Below are 19,032 nucleotides of genomic sequence, written 5' to 3'. Positions count from 1 at the left end.
AGGGATTTGAATGAGCCCCATTTGGGGTGTTTTGAATAAAAAGCTTGCACTGTTTATGAATGGCTACAATGAACCTTTGAAGCACCACAGATGCAGGATATGCTGATACAAAGACCAGTAGGAATATGTCACAATGTCAGAGTGCTTTGCTGAAAGAATATGAGTAAAGAGCAGTTTTCATCTTTTATGGATGTTACACTTTTTCCACAGGTGTCAAACAATTATCTCTATAGCAATGTCTAAACACTACATCTTACAGACGAATCACAGGTTTGTCCTCAGAAGTTTCTACTGTCTTTTTCTTGTTCCTGATTGTCAGTTTGTCTGCCAGCCAAACTGTACTTCAAACTGAAGAAGTCCACAGTTGAGTAGCTATTGTGTTTTTACTGAAAATTTTAATAAAACATCGCTTATTCATTTCTGTTTCCATTCCAAATGTTGAACAGTTTTAAATTTGTCTTCCCTGTAAACACAAGTAAGCTATGTGGCAGAGTCATAAGTGGTGAGTAAAAATGACTTCTATACATTCTACAAAACAGAAAAAAATACAACCACAGATGGAGTGTTTTTTTTTTATCTCCAAGGTTGTCCCTCATGCACATTAGTCTCTATTGGATCTTAACAACTATCATATGGGTCACAAACAATTTATTTGACAATACAACCAACAAAGTTTTCTCCAAAATGGTCTGTATAGATAATTTAAAATCAATACAAAAATAAACAATGAAGTTTGACTTCCCCTTTAAAAAATGGACAGAGAGTCTTGACGGAGTAACACAAATTTTGAGGATACACATGAAATATATGCACATTGCATTTCATCAAATACAAAAAGAAAAACAAATGAAGGCAACAGTTCTTGGCTGAATTATCTGTGCTGCATCACTATATTAAGGGCATGACGATTAATACATACATAATGAAAAGCAATATACAAAATTTCAGAGATAAATACATTATTTATAGTTGATATGTTACAAAATTTCCCTCAGTGAGCGCAAGTGTGTATTGGAACAGAAATATGACAATGAACTACTATAGTCCTACATTGTCAATGGATTGTAATTTAGTTTTGGGTTTTTTTCTTTTTTTTTTCATTTTTGTTGATCTAAAAGAACATGAAAAAGACAGATGTATAAATATTTAGCACACGTTTGGCAATATCACAATAGTCTACAATTTTTTTTTTTACCACATATAAAACACATAAGGGAGTTGGAGCTAGGGGGGGGAGACTGCTCCTCATCAACAAGAAACAGACTTCACAGTAGCCTAGGAATGCATTAATATACAGTGCTAGCAAAAAAGTTGAAAAACATGGCAAAACACACTTGCTTAAAAGGAAGCTCTAGACATGGAAGTACATCATATTCATCAACAGAGCAGTGTTTTGTACACATCAGTGTGCTTGTTGAATCAAAGAGGATTTTTTTTTTACTTTTGAAGATGATTTCTAGCTACAATAAATTACAAAATTTAAGTTAAAATGCAGGAATGAAACATGATACAACGTTACCCACCCAGCCCTGCCCCTTTTTACTCGTATTTGTTGTACTTTTATGATCGATTTTCTACATTATATATCTCATATATTTTCCAGTTGAAATTCAAACTGTCTTGGCCCCTGTGTATTTTTCTCACACATAAAAATACAAAAAAGTCACATTATAAAGACACACAACTGTTGTGAATCTATTAAAAGAGAGTTGAAACAGAAAACAATTTCTGAGGCAAACAAGTTCATTGGCAAATGTACTGTACATCAGTGTTTTTACTTTACAACCAGATGGTGAGTCCACAGAGTCCCTTCCAGTATTGAGCGTGTGGTTGATTGGACAAATCCGAGACCGAAGCGCAACCCGACAGGTATACAAAATAAACACTTCATCATCCTGTGTCCTCTTCAAGGGTGATAAAATGGGAGGAGGGTGGGGGAATAAACAAAAAAAAATCCCACAGAAAAAAAATATTGTTCATCATGAAATCCTTTTTTTTCTGCAGGCTGTGAAAGTCAATGAAAATTTTAAAAAAAAAAGTCTTTCTTTTCTTTCTTTTTTTTTTCTTCGTCTTCAAAAACAGAACAAGCGGTGGACTATACATTGCACCAGCCTTTTGCAGTGTGCTGAGGGGGTGCCCTGTGAAGTGGTAGTGGGTAGACTGGTGCTTGAGATGACGAAAGTGCATTTACATTGGAGGGACAACTAGGCCGGACATGGCTGGGGACAAAAAAGAGAGAAAGGTAACGGAGATTAGTTTATTAGGCTAAAGCAGGTATGGATATAAGTATGAAAAACTATTAAAGTGTTGTAATTTAGTGCATGCATGGCGTGTGTGTGTGTGTGCGTGTGTGTGTGCGTGTGTGGCCATCTGACAGTGCGCAAGTGCGTGAATGTAAGCCTTAATGTGCCTGTTTGCGTATGAGCCTGTGAGTGTTTGCCGTGTCCGCCAGCCTGCTGCTGCGTGTCCTCCTAACGGGGAGAGTTTGAAAACCTCCCTCCTGCTCTGACATTTCAGCCCCCAGCACGCCAGTCCTGCTATGTGTGATATTTCTCCTGGCATTGGGGTAATAGCAAACACTGGCCCAGACTCCCAGGAGACACAGCCATGGTGACGGCAGAGCAACAACACGGTCACTTCCCACAATGCCACAATGCTACAGTACCAGACACCCAGACTCTCCTCTCCGCAAATTCAGTCCTATCACTTCCTTTCCTCCCGTCATCTCTTCTTTATCCTTGACTCTCCAACACCGAGCGGCACATTAGTCCTACGTTTCCCCATTCCCCAAGTTATGCCTCTGCGTCATTATCCAAGAGAGATTAGGCAAGATCAAAGGTAGCTTCCGTTATTTTACCGAGACCATCTGCTTAGGATATCATTAGCAACTGTACCTCACCCTGAGAGTTTATATATTCAGTATTTTCACACGTTTTAACAATTAGGCGACTAGTGAAGTGCTGGGATGATATATTATTATATTGCTCTGAGTATATTTGTAGAGTCATGGTTGAAATGCTTTTAAGTTTGCCAGCGCAGATGATGGCAAGGCATTGCTCATTAATTTCTGCACAACATGTATTAATAAGTATGAACGTGTAGCAAGATGAACTTTAATTTCCCACTTCATTAAGCCCAATGTTATTAATCTTGGGGCACACACTACGGCTAAGCTTGTTTTCAAAGCAATCATGTTGGTCATGACACATGCACAAAACCTAATAAACATAATTACTAAAACAATTCTGGGAAGGTCTTTTCCTGCGACATCAGAGGGGATCATTTGTATGAAAGGGCAACAAGGATGTATGTTTGTGTGAATGTTGGCGAAGACGCGGGATGAAGCTTGCGCTCCTACGCTTGTGCGTGTGTGCAAAGGCATGCTCTGTGTGAGTGTGTGCGTCTGAATGTAAACTGAAAGGTGTAAATTGGCCTGTCAAAATGCATATATTTGTAATGATTAATCCCTCACCAAACCGGACAGAGGCCTGAGCAGCGGTATCTGACCAGTAGTCCGTAGGGAAGGGATGAGGGGGTGAGGGGGGCTCACCTTGCAGTCCGTTGCCGTTGGCGCTGGTGCAGGAGGGGGGTGGGGAGGCCTGGGGTCGGACCACAGGGGCGAAGGCGCTCTTTTGTTTAACTGTGGAGACGATAGGGAAGGAAAGGAAAGGAGGGAGGGTAAGAGTGAGAACGTGCTGTGAGTAGTGCTCAAGAGGGAGAGGGCAGTTAAGGTAAGGCTGGGATAGTATTACTGCCAGGGGGGATACACGATCAGTACTCACAGGCCCCTACCATCAACATCTTGCCCAGTTGAACAAACACAGGTGGCAAACGGTGAAAGACAAAATGAATATTTCTTTGATTCCAAGCTGCGCGCGTGTTCTCCAAAGTGCTAAAACTAAACAAGCCCCCGTGAATAACCGGTAATATATTATCACCATCGGTAATTTTATAAACCCCCGTCAGAAATGATTCATAGAAGTGAAAACGAATGTGGGAGCTGGAATTAAATCAGCAGCAGCTTAGTGCTACTACAGCGTGCGATAGTGGCAAGCTACTCACTTCCATATGGGGAGTTGGCAGAGGATCCGTTGAGGAACCCAGGGGAGCTTGGCACTCCCAGGTTCATACCGGCATTGCCGTAGCCATTCATGCTGTTGCTGACGGTGTTGTAGCTCGACTGCTGTGGGGTGCTGCTGGAGATGTAGCCCCTGGGGGACACGCTGCTGGTGTTCCGGCTGTAACCCACTGAACAACACAAGAAAAAAGGAGAGGGATATTTTTTTAATGTATGTGGAGTGTTTGCTAATTACAGTGAAAAAAACCCAATGGAGTTTTGCTGTTGCAGTAAAACTGCGGATGCCAGTTTAATAAGAAGAGAACCCTTTTAAAAAAAAAAAAAACAGCGTTCAGACATAATTCCTGTTCAATTTTCTTACTTTAATAAGAAAAAGGAGGGAAATGTAACTATTTCTCATTTTCCTGCAAACCTTGGAATACCCTCAAGGGCCCACCTCCAAATCCCCGCACCCCACTTTGGAAACCCACCTGAATTGCAGAGCCATATCCAAAATCTCATACCTTGGTCATTTCCTTGTGACTCAGACACATTGACTGCTAGTTGGCTGCTGAAGGAGTTGACTCCCATCATGCCGTGGGAGGCTGTGTTAGCGAGAGAGGGGATCTGGTTGTGGTTGCGGGGAACGCTGTACAGGGCCTCTGCGATGTCAGCTGCCCTCTTCAGAATGATCTCCTGAGAAGCACAGGGGAAGGTTTTGTTATTTATGTTGTTGTTTTTTGCTTTTTCTTTATAGCTGTGCTTTTTCTTTGATGCATGGTTCATGACTATATGGTTAACTCACAATGCACGTAGCCTACATTGTTCCAGATATAGTGGTAAAAATACCCTTTGGTGATACTAAATTGTTTCTTACTTAGCAGAGGTACAAGCATGCTTAAATTAGCTGTGTGGACACGGACCTGATTGTTGTGAGGCATTCCATACAGGGCTTCAACGAGATCAGCCGCCCTCTTCAGTAACACCTCCTGATGAGGAAAGCAGTGGGAGTAAATGTTAAAACCTAAAGAGATTACATTGGAGAGCCCAGTGGTACGTACAGTAACAGAAAATATCAAAAGCAACATTGCGCAGCAGGGTCGCGGGGAGCTTTAGAAATGTTTACATATTCAAACACTAAATAAAAGCCACCTTGATTTAGGAGGCACTAGAGCTGCATTTATATGGCACTACCATTTTACTCCTTCCAACCATGCAGAGCAGTGAATAATGTTCCCTATCTTAATTAAACTGGCATAGTCCTTTAAAAACAACACCTCACCCCTGATTCTGGGCTTCACGTTTGCTCCAGAGTTCACCGCTGAGTCCCCTCTCTTCAGAACAATAAAGTGAATTAGCTCTGGGTTAATCTAGTTCTGTTGTAATGACATTAAGGAATTTTTCAATTAACCTCTTTGACTGGCTGTTGCAAAGGACTTCACAAATGACTTCCCATCCAGCAAGAGCTGGGTGCTTGTGCCTTGGGGACACGGATGCTCAGGATGTGGTCTTATCCATGTCTGCATGCTTGCCCCCGCTTGACAATGCGGATTAGCTGTGTTGCTTTGGCTCTTAACACTGAAAATGAGTTGGCCCCGGATCCCGTTCCCCCCCACTCTCTTTCGGGCTTTCAGCAAGGTGGGGTTTGGCCCGTTTGTGTATCTTTATCTGCTCTTTGAATTCAGCACTTACAATTAAATCCCTCTCAAGCAACCAGGCTGCTCTCTTTGTTTTCTATAATACAGAAGGCAATATGCTCAATGAAAAATCCTCTCCTCCTTTTAGAGTGCATATAATCTGACAAAGGCAAGTTGCAGACACGGCTCTCGCGTGTGTTTTAAAACGCTCGCTTGTTGTCACCTGCTGTAGAGCAGAGATTTGTCGCCTGTGCTGTTAGAACCCTGGTTAAAAGCAATGCAAATCTGTCACCAGAAACATCTCAGATGGCGCTTGTTTTCTTCCCACATTCGCTGTGTTTTCTTTTGCGGGCCCCGGTAATTTGTCTGAAGTGTTCCATCACTTGGCAATAGCAGTGTGGGATTAAGACGGCAGCTGCCATAAATGAATGTAAACACAGCCTTCGCGCCTTCAAACAGCGGCCTCCAAGACTTGGCCTGCATTTCCAAGGCACAGCGTATGTAGTGTGTATGGAGCGTGTGTATGGGCCCTTTCATCCAGAGGAGCATATCTACCACAGTCCTTGATTTATCAAGATGAATCACTGTAGAAGCCACTTCCAGCGTATGCCATGCTCTCTTATAGAAACATATCGCTTAATCCACCCCAAGTTACCGGATGGGTGGCTCTTAGAATGGGCATTTACCTCTGAAATTGGTGTGTATGCTCAACGTTGCATGCATCTAGTTTGCATACAAATAAAGAATTATGGTTGTCGTGAGGCAGGTAGACTAAATGAGAGGACCAGCTGTCTTGATGTGTTCTCATCAGGCAGAACAGATTTCTCTCTCTCTTGCTGAGTGAGATAAAGTGGTTTTCTTTCTTTTTGTCTGCAGTTAATAATTACCAATAATCTATTCTATCATATTTCAAGATCTCCTACATGGCTCTCAATTTTAAACAACAATTAAAGCAATTAAGACTGTCGCGTTTGCAAGCCATGTTTCATTCTCTGTAAAACGTCCTCTCCCTCCTTGTCCATATGGTACTTTGCAGCAGTGACATAAGGAGAGCTTGGAAAAAGGAGGGAGGAAAACGATATTGCCTCTCATCCTTAATCTGTCGTTTACCGCGTGGTGTCTTAACTAACCAAGTTGACTCGCAGGGCTATGCTTAAGTGGCAACCTAGTCATATCCGAGGATGATGAGAAGTGCTGCACCCAATCAAGGAAGAAGTTTGTTTTCTTCTGACGAGACGCTTCCATGCGTATCAGCTCACGCTGTGAATACGATTAACACGGAATAGTGTTCTGAGGGCATTTCCATGTAAATCTCAATACTGCTCCAGCATAAGTGTAATTGGCTTTCTTGTCATGGAGACATATCAGAACACACCATGTTAAATTGAAACAATTAAAGGCTTCAAATGATTTCTGTTGTTCTGTGACAAATGCGTGACAGATTCCTTCTATTGTTTGCCATGCTTTGCATAAAGGTCTCGTGTTCCGCAACTGTCTAAATGGGACTGCTCAGATAACAGATCACCTAAGATTTAGGAGCCGTTTTATGTTATTGCTGAGAAAAAAGGCGACCAGGGGGTGGGGGGGTGGGGGGGGAAGCCATATCAAATGATGTGTTATAAAAAATATCTAACAATAAGGAGATGTGGTCTAAAATGGCCCAAATGTGATTCTTCAAGCAGTAGATTAACATGGATGTTGTATTTATATTATCACAGTTAATAAAAAAGGGCCTAGGTTATGTAGCTTGGAGTGCTAATGCCATTATAAAACTGTAAGGCAATTACTCTGTTAGCTCTAGCCTGAGGTAATGAATGCATTTAGAAGCATAGGGCCATTAGATGAAGGTACTTCAAAGAGCACAGGAAGAGAGATTCATTTAAATACATGGGTAATTGCTTGACATGAACACATTTGTAATATTTTCTCCTTGTGGATTACACAAAGAATTGGAAAAGAATGGGCTTATGCTCATTTTGGGAGGAAAGAAAAGAATCCAAAGCAATCAGCTTAATAATAAAACAATATTGAGTTTCCACTTTTAATTTCATAATGAATCTAATTTGTTACAGAAGAGAGAAATTGAGTGTGATATAATGTGATATCCAGTCTATTTGTCCATTACTGCCAGAGGGCACAAAATGGTATTATAAATTGTCTTTTTTATATTATGAATAGAAAATTGTTTTATAACAAGATCTTAAAAGGGAGGGTGAATTCCAAAGTCTCTCTTCACTTAACGCAATGCCCGCAAACCAATCTCCTTTCTCATCACTTGACTGCTCACACTTATTACTTTCATATTCACCCTGGACTTTGCATTGAATTTTTATATCTCCACTCCTCCCACAGGGTCAGACTGTCATCTACGATGTTGTCTTAGAATTACGAGGTAAACTTCAATCAGAGGCAGCTTCCCCCCTTTTTTCTCTGTGTAGCAACAATATTAGCGTGCATCCCTTGCTATCCATGAGCACTCCCATATTGGCTTTCTGTCTCCTTACAATTACCACGTGTCTTACTGGTCCCAGGGAGAAGGCTGGTGGAAATCAATAGTGGAGTAATATTATCAACTGGAGGGTGAAGTCATGGGAGGGGGGAGTAGAGGTGGTGAGTGGGCTTGGTGTCGATTTGCCTTTCTGCTAATGCACACCGCGCGTCCTCCAGCTTTATCTTCTTTTTATAGAGTCTCCCTACCTCACCTGCACCCTGTAATGGCTGTTCTCTATATGCCGTTTCTGTTCTCATTCCAAATGTACATGCCAGCCTCGGCCCGCCGCGGGCTGTTTTATTGGGAATGTGCTTTTGACCCCGAGAGCTGACCCTCAGATGGCAAGCTTAACAATGACGAATCACTTGGTGGGATCATTTACATGCCCCCTGAACCCCATATTTGGGTCCATTAGAGAGCAAATCAAATATTTATGTTGTTTATTGGAAGTGCAGGGTTTCATCTCACTCTGTGATTGTTTCATGCAAAGGCTGGGAGACCATGCTATATTAAGTATGCGCACACCCAGGAAACTAATCTTGGGTTCAGTGTCAAAATCTGTCTCAGAGCCAACAACACTTTGTATTCAAGGAAAAAAAGAAGAGAAAGAAAAGAAAGGAAAAAAGGGAGGAGGGTTTCTCTGTAATAAAGCTGTGTTAAACACTGTTGCTCTCTTTGTTCACAAGATGTGGATTTCACAAAGACACTGGGTGACTTTATAAAATAAAAACAGTGCAGCTAGACTGACCTGTGATGCCTGCGGAGATAGAACGAGTCATGTGGATATGAAAGGGTAAGTGTACTTTACCTTTTGGTCTACGTTTACAGTTGAAATTAGAGTAACATTTCATGTCTAGGTGTTGTTTCCTGTCTCCACAGGGACTGGGTCTAATTGAAACACTTCATATACTGAACCAGGGACTAGCTGTGATGTTCCATTTCTCCACATTGCCTTGGTCAAATGTCTATAGCTACCACACAGTCTGTTCTTTATTAAATTGTCCGTTGGACATTAATGATATTGCGGTGTAGCATGCTGGGATTTAATAGATAAGGTCTTTAAAGGTTTTACAGTATTATTAAAACTCTGAGGTGGCCTCCACTTTACTGCGTGCCGAGGGGTTTTGAAAGTACTAATCAGTCATATTATTACACTTGACACATCTGGAACGTCAGTCATCAAAATGGTTACTGGCAGGGTAGCAATTAGTGAAAACACACAGATAGATTTTATCAATCGGAAATGGAAAGAGCGCAAGAATCAAAGGGGAGAAAAAGAATAAAAGAATCAAAGCGGTTCTGCAGGGGAGGGTTTTTTTCTCACTGTTTGCACCCAAGTTTTCGTGCTCAGGTCTTTCAATATGCCAGCGTCTTTATGTGCCACACCGGTGTGTATAAAACTGATGTGGCTTTCAACTCCTTCACCAAGGTTCAAAAGAAAACAATAAGAAAGCCAAAGCATAATAACATGCAGTCTTTGTCTATTAGCCGCAGTAAGACTAGGGGGTTTACGGCACAGGGTTCTGTAAACAAAAGATTAAACCAAATCGAGCTGCAGAAAATGAAAGGAAAACATGAGTGGGGTAATGAGGGTGCAGACGTCGTTTCTGACCAGATTATCATCTCCACAGACTACTGGAGAGGAAAACGCCTGATTGAGCTATTTTACCACACAGAGAGTTTACGCCTCTCTCCACACACAAAACCAATAGCATTACCACGCTGGTTAGTGGGTAAGCCACATATGTGAAGAAAATCTGTTAGAGTTTTGGGTCATACTGCTCTGCTTGGTTGTAATGTTGTTTTGTTTATTTGTCAAAGAATTATAACCCAGACCGCTCTGTGTCATTATGGTTCTTTTGGTTTTCAGTGCAGCAGAGACACTGTACTGACCTTTGGTAACCTCTCAGGGTCGCCGGGGTGTCTGGGGATGACCTTCTGCAGCCTCTGGAACCCATAGTCGATGGTTGGCTCATTCAGGGCTGAAAGAAAGACGAGAGAAGGTGAAAATTAGAGCGTTGTGGGGGCTAAACTAATTGAGAAATGAGTTAGAGTTTACAGTAAAATAGTCATTTCCAAATCCAAACCTCAAGGGCCAGACAGTGTTTTATACGACACAAGTTCCTCTGACACTTGTGCCACTAAGTGCTATTCCATTAAAAGCCATGATGACCTACATCAGTCTGAGGATTCTTCAGAGGGGCCCTCCCCCTTTTTATCTGCTTGAGAATATTGACTAAAGCAAACTACATAGCGGCGGTCTTTTAATCTAACAGAGCCTTAATAATCTGTGAAAGGCTGTCCACACATTGATCTAGTGTAAGTTGCCGTCATTTCACCCTTCTGCACCAACTGTACTGCAACACTGGCCGTGTGAAATACGGCAGCAGATCCCATGGAGCCATTAATCTCTCCCACCCCTCAAATAGTAATCTGGGGCATGAAGCATATTGGGCGATGAATCAGAGGCACAAAGTAAATGAATCATAACCCAGACTTTGGTGAGAGCAGGGCGTTTTATGTCTGACAGTCCTAATGGGTAATTGAAGGTTTCCTTACAGCTCCGCCTGATTCTAAACAATCATGTGTACACTCATAGGCAGGACAAGGCGAGGGAGGCAGGGCAGAGGAGAGAAGGAGGGGAGGAGTGGAAGAAAGGAGGAGAGCAGTGTAAAGGGGGAAGGAACGACTTAATAGAGAACATCACTTCTCAATGTAGATATCATTTTCAGGAGAGTAACTCCACCGAGCAAGGCGCTTCATAAATCAATGGCTTTCTATGGAGACTAATAAGAGCTGCCTGCCTCTATTCATTGTTCAGCCTGTAATTTGGCCCATCACTCATTACTCAGCATGTAATTTCAGCATTAACACCGCACAGCTCGCTGAACCTGCTGAACACCAGAGAATGTGAAAGCAAGCAACCCCCCCCCCACCACAAACACACAAACACACACACGCACATAGAGGCAGGCAGGGCCACTGGAGCACAAGCCAGGGAGTCAGGGCAGGAAAAGGAACATTTATGTTTCTCATTCTTTCTTTTGTACATCAGATACACATGCACAACCCCGAAACACACCCATAAGGCATACTGCACCTACTCACGCATACTTATGTTACTCACACACATACTTATAATCGAACACACCACTTGTGCTAAAACTCAAATACGGTAATTGCTAGCTCAACCGTGCTCAAGTGGAGCAGTTATGTGTTCAAGCATGGACAATGCAGGGTAATAATCGATAGCAAGGATCTGGCTTACAAATACAGTGATATTCAGCCTCATAGGCTGGACACACCTGAATAAACCCATGCCACAACAACATACACTGCTGGAAATCTGATTTGACATGTCATCATGCGTCCCGAAACGACAAAGGTCTGCCTTGGAATGTGGGGGAAAGCCATCTTCTCCTTAATAAAGGATTGATCTGCCGTATTGATCGTACATGACAAGGCTATAGCAAGGAATTTGCCCCCTTTCTTTTGTTATTTCCACCCCCCTTCCCCTTCTTATCTATGCACTCTGGCAGTCCTGTACATGTGTGCATGTGTACACACACGAGTGTGTAGATGTGAGTGCATATGGCCGGCAGAGCCCTGCCAGACCCTGCTGCTCAGTGTGATGTAAATTGTGTATGTGTAAAAAGCACTCCATAATCAGGCCATCCATCATCAGAGGCTGTCAGTGGGCTCTCTCAGGGTGATACATCACGCTCTCCTGTCCTCTGCCTCAGTTGGGGCCTACACAACCCGCCAGGCATGCTGGGAACACAGCCGGAGAGACGTACAGTACAGGACAAGACCTAGGTTGGGAGAGGTGTTCTGTTTGATGTGCCTCTCCAATGATAATGATGCCCTCCTGTAAATGCATGTTTTGGAGGGTAGGGTCTTCTTAATCCTTGAAATGTGGTTTATGCTGGATTTTGTCGACAGCTTTCACAGTTTATTACACTTCTAAATATGGAGGAATCGAAACGCCTCGAACTAAACCGATATTAGATGTAAAGTTTTCTCCGTCATGGTTTAACACCTGGCAGAATCGCCTGCAGTTGTCGTCCAAGCGTCAGGCATGATCTCTACATGTCGACATGTCACCATCTCATCTATCATGGAGATGATCTTTGTAACAACCCCGGCATAATGAAATTGGTGACACGGACCGCCATCTGCTATTGATTTCATGCAAATGCTTTTGACAGCTGATGGAGACTTGCATTAGCGCTAAACGGTGCTGTCAGTTGATGAGTTGACAGTTTTGTAGTCATAGCATGTACACTAGTGCAGACAGACACAGACAATGTCAATAATCCTGTAAGAGCTGCTGATGATATATACTGAGCACTTATATTCAATCTAGACAATAAATGTGTTATGAGTGCAGTCGTTGCATTGCGCCTCACATTTTTTCTTTCAGGCAAAGATTTTCTTTCATGTGCTGAGCTTTTACAAGAATCATTGGGACTACTCGCCTTACTTTTCCTCACACCACCCACATTGACAACAGCCCCACCTCTTCACCTCATGTCTTTTTTAATCCTTGACACATCATTATGTTCCAACTTCACACTCTGTCGTAAACTTTACTCTCTTCTAAAGAGCAGCTCTGTGATGCCCCGGCATGACTCGATGCATGCCAGAATTTGTTTGCTCTTTCCAGTACAATATGGAGAGAGAGGTGGGATGAGGGTGTGGACAAAGCATGCCCCCCTCCCCCTAACCTCCTCCTTACCCCTCCTTGTAAGGCTTCTCAATCGCTGCAAGGAAACATGAAACCCTCCACACACATCCCATAAATCCTGAATTGGGTGGGGAGTCTAGCCGAGGGGAGGGGGATGGAGGGTGGGGTGGACTGGAGGAGGTATGATACGGGTGGGGGGGTCGCTGGCACGTTCCAGTCACGCCCGCTTCCCGGCCCGCGGCCAATCAATACCACTTTCCTGTTTTAGAGGCGGGTAATTATGAGGTGGAGAGATTGTGTGACCTCTCACCCCTGCTGCATTACTCGCCTGATATTAAGATAAATTGCCTGATTTTGGGTAAACATATGCTGCAATTCAAACTGTCAGCACTGGTTTGCTCAGGGATAATTTGTATTGATCTCCTGGCTTCTTCCCCATTTTGCTTACTGACCTCATGGATAATTAGAGAAAAAGAGACACGGGGAGGTAAGGCAGGGCTTGCATTTGAATACTTTGCAGGAGAGATGAAGAGCACATGCGGGGGGGATGTTGGGAGGTGGCAGAGGGAACATTAGAGACTAATAGAATTTTCATTTTCTCTCATTTTCGGCTCAGATTTAGACAGGTTACGTGTTTTGTTCAATTATATCTCTTTTTTTCTCTTTCCCTGCCTGTCTTATACACACAGCGATGGCCCGGGGTTTAATTTCTGTGGTGATACAAATTTTACAAATATAATGAGACAACAAAGCGACGGCGAATACGTTTCAAGTTAAACAGCTGATAACAAAAGGATTTATTGCCATATGTGAGCAAAATTAGCATGGTAAGTGACGAAAGAACAGACGTGATAAAGAGTGTGCTTCCCCTTCACGAAGGTTTGGAAGAACATTTTTATGAATATTTCAGTAATTTTCTCTCTCCAGAGAGTGAATGATCATGTTTCAGAATATGAAGAAATGGAATGCATGACTCGGTGTGCAGCTGTGACCATATCATTTCCAATTTTGAATATCACGCATGCGCACGGGCATGCATGGCAGGCCTTCAGTGAGATTCCTCTGCCTGGAATGTGCAATTCCCAATCTTATTTTGATCTGATGCCTTAATCTGCCACCCTTTCATGCCACTAACACATTTTCTCTGAGAGCTCCTTTAGCCGCCTCAGTCAAGCCACTTTACTTAAAATGTAGAGTGGATGGCGTGTACATGGCATCTGAGTGTGGTCCGCTGCTCCTTCTCCATGTTCTCTAGAAATAGGACATGAGTAACCGCTCTACAAGAACACTGTAACATGGCCGTCTCTGGCAGCCAGAAGTGCTTACATGGCGATACAGCACAGTGTGCCCACAGTCCATATGAAAGCGGATTGAACACTTGTATTGGCTTACAGTATCGAGGTAAAAACATAGGGAAATGTTTGAGCAAAGCAGTAAATTTAAAGGAAATTGTTCCTTGTTAAGTCTATGAGCCTGAATGGAAGCTCGCACAGAGTACTAGCATTCCTGCCAGCCATTACAGCTTATTACGATAACTCTATCTTTCCAGGAGATAAAAACCTAGCCTTGTTGCCATTTGCCAGCTATTACTTTCGCTAATTATACTTAACTGCTTCGAGCTTATCTCCACTCCTCCTACACCATTGAGCAGTTATTTTTTTCTTTCCCCTTAACACAAATTAGAGGTGGAGTGGGAGTTGGAAAGGGGGAGACAGATAAACAGCACAGGCAGAAGTTCATTCAAGTGTTATTGCATTTGTGACTTGTCAAACAGTCTAACTGAAGCCTTCTAGGCACCTGCAGTCTGTTAGATGGATGCAGTTCACAACAGCATCAACACACATAACGACCTCTTCTCGTCAATATTCAACAGCTGCGGACGTAGGACGAGCGTATATCTTCACAGCGTTGCGTTAAGGAATTAAAACGGACTCCTGTGCGTACAAGGAAGGCGTGATATTCAGAAGTCATGCTGCTGCTCCTCAGTATAAATGTGTTCCAGTGTTGAGAGCAGAAAATACGCATGCAGGCCATCTTAAAAAAAAAAAATCAACCAACACCAAACCAAGGCAAATTGAAATTTTCACAGCAAACCCACGCAAAGCAAACCTCATCTGTGTTAACACTGACCATATCATCTCCATCCACTGCAGCCAGTTATCACTCAGTGATTCCATCTCCAGCAGTCTCAAGATGAACAGGAAATTAAAATTTCAAAGATCTGCAGTTAAGATAAATCAATGGAGACAGATCAATGTTCATTGAAATTTCATGAACTTTGAGCCAATACAGATGAAAAAACCCAGACAGTTACAGTCTCCAGCAGATATTGCTCCTGCAACAGATAAAATGTAATTAACACGCTTAAAAGGGAGCAATGTTACAGATTGCCCATCCATAATTCCAGACTCCCTTCATATCGGTGGTATTATTAGAAAGGGCCGAAGACACCTGTTCAATCCTCTTAGATGACATCTAAAGTACTTGTGCCACTTCTCTGAGGACGTCAGCGGACTTTCACACATTACCGGCCAACAGAAATCAAATGGGTTCCCTTCACAGCTGATTGCAAGCGCAAATTAATATTGTAAAATGAAGATCAATACATGGACGGGGCACAGATCGATGACGGCTAAATTACGGCCGCATTTTCCCCCTCATTCAAGATGAGTTGTGTTTTCCTCTCAAAGTCAATACCGTGCTGCCTCCCTCATTCATTTCTCAATAAACTTGCCGATGAATTTCAATCAAAATGCGGCAGAGGAGGGGGCGGGAGGCTGGAGTTCTTTTAAAGCCCGTTGGGTGCAGATCATACTGAAAATGGGGCAAGAAGAGGAGGTAGAGAAAAAAAGAGGAGGAGGGAAAGATCCTCGTCTATCAAGAGCCCCCCTCCCTGCCTCCTGTGTCTATCTTTCCCGTGGCAGAGGACTGATGCTGTGACTTCGTGAGGACAATCCATTTTAAGAGCTATTACAAAACAGACCTCTAACGATACTGTGGGACAAAAAGTGGGTCCAATTAAAATTAAATCAATGAATACCATCCTTACTGGGAGGAAAAAAAGCACGCACCTATGCTTTCATTTTTCTCATGAAAGATAACCACAATGCATTTCACAGAGAGATGTAATGGGGGAAAATACATGCTCAACTGCAAGTGCTTATTTCAATCAATTTCCTGGAGCTGGATTTCACAGGTCACTTGCTGATAACACGCTGTGGAATAATGCCACAGTGTGCTTCTCAAAGCCTACCTGACAAGCTGCCTGACAGTGGGGGAGTGCGAGCACGTGTCACGTCAGCCCTCTAATTGGACACAAGGACCTTCCTCCGTGGAACCTTGTCGTGCTCCACACAAGCTCACAAGGCCTTCAAACCAGGCCCATCTAACTTGGCAATGAGTGTCTGCTCCACTCCCGTGGAGCTGGTGCTAAATACCAGAGTTGTAATGAGACAGGTAGGTATGGGGATATGGCTAGTGGATAACATGCTTTGACACATGCTAAAACTGTTGTGCCAACTGGTTACAACCCACGTGACTGTGGCAGTGACATTTATAAATGCCTATGTCATCTTTTCTCATTGTAGCAGTTCATACTGCAGGGGGATTTTCTTTTTCCTCCTTTAAATCAGCCTTTTTTTAGAAATATCACAAATGTTGTGCGGAGTGGCTTTAAAGGGTGCGGAAATATGAAGTCATTTGGCGTGTGTGTTTCAAAGAGCTCCTCAAAAGCAGATCTGTTTACATACCTCCTTGAATGCCTTTGATTATAGCATATCTTTGCTGTAGGCCACACCCCGTCGCTGACCAGCAACCAACCGAGTACCAAACCCAACCCATCAGGACAGGAAATGAAAAGGAAGCGCCTCATCTGATCAGCTTCTAAGTCTGGAACTTCAAAGTGACGGCAGGGCGGAGAGGAGACGCAAGGATAGGGACAATTCACGAGCTGGTCAGCACAGGACCCTATCTGATGTGCTTTGATAAAGACGTCTGCATTTGTTTGTTTAATTTTTCCCTTTTTTTTCCTTTTTTTAGGGAGAGTAGGGTCCACCGCTGTAACACTGTGTTCCTCTTTCTAAGAGCAGAACATTAAGTGGGTTTAATTTTGGATTTGAGAAGTGGACTTCACTATTTATATCTCTGATTTGTGCATAGAGGTTGTCAGCTCAGTGTGGGTGCATACATGTTGGAGACTGGCATTAAATAGTTTGACTTTCATAAAGCAGGAAGCTTTAGTGGAAGTGTATTTACAAAGAACCCTTACTTCTGCACTATCAACATCTCCCTTTTCCATCCCTTACAAGGTTGACATTTCTTGAGCTCCACCAGTATTGAGTGAAGCACACATGACCCCTTTGTCCTTATGTTGATGAATGACTGCCTCATACCCATTTTGTCAGATTTTGGTGCAGTGGAGTCGATAGCGTCACCTTGACGAGGAAAGTTTGTGATCCATCAGCCCTCAAGGCTGTCTGGCCACAACTAAGGCCTGGCAAGAACAGAACACTGTATGGGGGCATCCGCTTCATCCAAAAATCCTTCACCCAGTGTGTGCTGCAGTCTTGTGAGGTCGAACGAATGGCTCTTATTACTGCCGCTTTACAGTGAAGGGAGAAAAAAGAAAAAGAAAAAGAAAAAACACTTGACTTGTACTAATAGCTGCGAAGCCATGCTGGTCACCAAAGGTCTGAAGACGAAGCACCCTGTCAGTGCCCAGCTTGGGAAATTAGCAAATAATGTTCCCTTCCCCCTGACAAATGTGTGACAGCTCGCCTTCGCCAATCATTCTCTCCTAACGTTATGATGCATGTCCTGGATCCCCACTGGAGGATACAGGCGAAGTTTACTGACCCTCAATTTACCCATGACAAATGGGGTCCCGGTAAATGTGCGTTTTCTGGGGCGCGGAAGGGGTTCATTTTAAGCAATCCTGGTTATGTGGATGTCACTGATTAGGATAAATAGTGGCTGAGTGTGTTAGGACTGCTTGCAGAACCATATTACCAAGAGCCCGCATCGTTGCCCCTGGAGGGGAGCACTCGTGGAAACTTGGCCAAGATAGAAAACCAAAAGCTCTGATGCAATTAGGAGCTTAAATTGGATGAATTGTACACTCAAGTTTTTATTTATGATTTACTCTTTCATACACTTATGTAAGTATGCAATAAAAAGGTGAAAATGCTGCAAATGAGGCCAGAAAATTGAGACCTTTTGGTTTAGAAATATTTAATCTGGCCCGCACGTACAGGTTTTAAGGTTTAATAAAGTGAAAAGTATAATACAGTATTGACTCAGATACAGCCAGGACTTTCTCCTTTTGATTTTCTACAACCTTGCTGACAGCTGGTTCTACCAGTCCTGTCCTGACCAATAGATAACCAATATATGGATTAGACAGAGGACAAATCAGCAAGCTCCAAGGGACGACAAGCTTTTTAGAAGGTAAAAGGAATAGACTGTAAAACATCAAAATAGGCAACAAGTCATTCCTTTAAAAATGTGCCACTTAAAGAACGGATATAAGCTATTTAAAGCAGTCGGTAAACTGCAGGCTTCTCAAGTTTTATATAGTGTGTCTGTTTGTCTCATTAGTGTTTTAAACATTCAAGAGTCGATGCCAACAGGATTATTTGACATATACTACACCGTGCTCTCTTTCTGAGAATGGATTGTGAGTTTTGGAGCCGTTCCAGGGTGCTAACCCGAGTGAGGACATGTCCCTCTGCTGTTCGAATTGACTGCAGTCTCCTCTGTGTTGACTCTTGGTAATTTGTGATAATTTCTTAAATTGAGCGAGTTAAATTTCCACAATTAGGGTGGTGGTGCAAGAAGAGTCAACATTAAAAAAAAAAGTCTAAAAAGGCACTCCTCTCAAGCCGTACTCTCAAGTCATGCTTGAAGCCATATGCTTTGATAACTAGACCTTTGATATGCACACGGTGCTCTCCAATATGACACCGTGCCTTTCTGTGCCTTTTAGACAGCACTGTGTCACTACATGCCCTTTTCAGCCCATGTAATGTGCTATTATAACTCCAAATCTATTTGCAAATGAAGTGCCATTTGCTCAAGAGTCAGAAACAGAAAGAAAAGCTATAGCTGGAAATGAGTTTCATTCTTAAATACAATATCTGCTCTCTTGCACTCAATGCATCAG

At 42.8% G+C, this 19,032-nt stretch overlaps 1 protein-coding gene across 8 annotated transcripts in view; it reads right to left on the bottom strand.

Moving 5' to 3' along the window:
• Positions 1-375: 375 nt before the first annotated feature.
• LOC120714762 (transcription factor COE3) overlaps positions 376-19,032 on the bottom strand; it is a 67,333-nt gene continuing 48,676 nt past the window's right edge. For 4 of the 8 annotated variants that reach the window (XM_040001132.1, XM_040001133.1, XM_040001134.1 and 1 more), the window contains exons 11-16: positions 10,079-10,167; positions 4,981-5,046; positions 4,582-4,753; positions 4,063-4,248; positions 3,473-3,640; positions 376-2,219 (exon numbers count right to left, since the gene is read on the bottom strand). In XM_040001132.1, the coding sequence (XP_039857066.1) occupies positions 2,188-2,219; positions 3,473-3,640; positions 4,063-4,248; positions 4,582-4,753; positions 4,981-5,046; positions 10,079-10,167 (713 nt within the window). In that variant the 3' untranslated portion in view covers positions 376-2,187. The remainder of the gene's footprint in view (positions 2,220-3,472; positions 3,641-4,062; positions 4,249-4,581; positions 4,754-4,980; positions 5,047-10,078; positions 10,168-19,032) is intronic. The other 4 variants (XM_040001137.1, XM_040001138.1, XM_040001140.1 and 1 more) reach the window with 2 other exon arrangements.

Source organism: Simochromis diagramma, unplaced genomic scaffold, assembly GCF_900408965.1.
Source record: "Simochromis diagramma unplaced genomic scaffold, fSimDia1.1 OVJJ01000421.1, whole genome shotgun sequence".
NCBI classification, from domain to species: domain Eukaryota; kingdom Metazoa; phylum Chordata; class Actinopteri; order Cichliformes; family Cichlidae; genus Simochromis; species Simochromis diagramma.
This window is presented reverse-complemented; position numbering and strand designations above follow the sequence as displayed.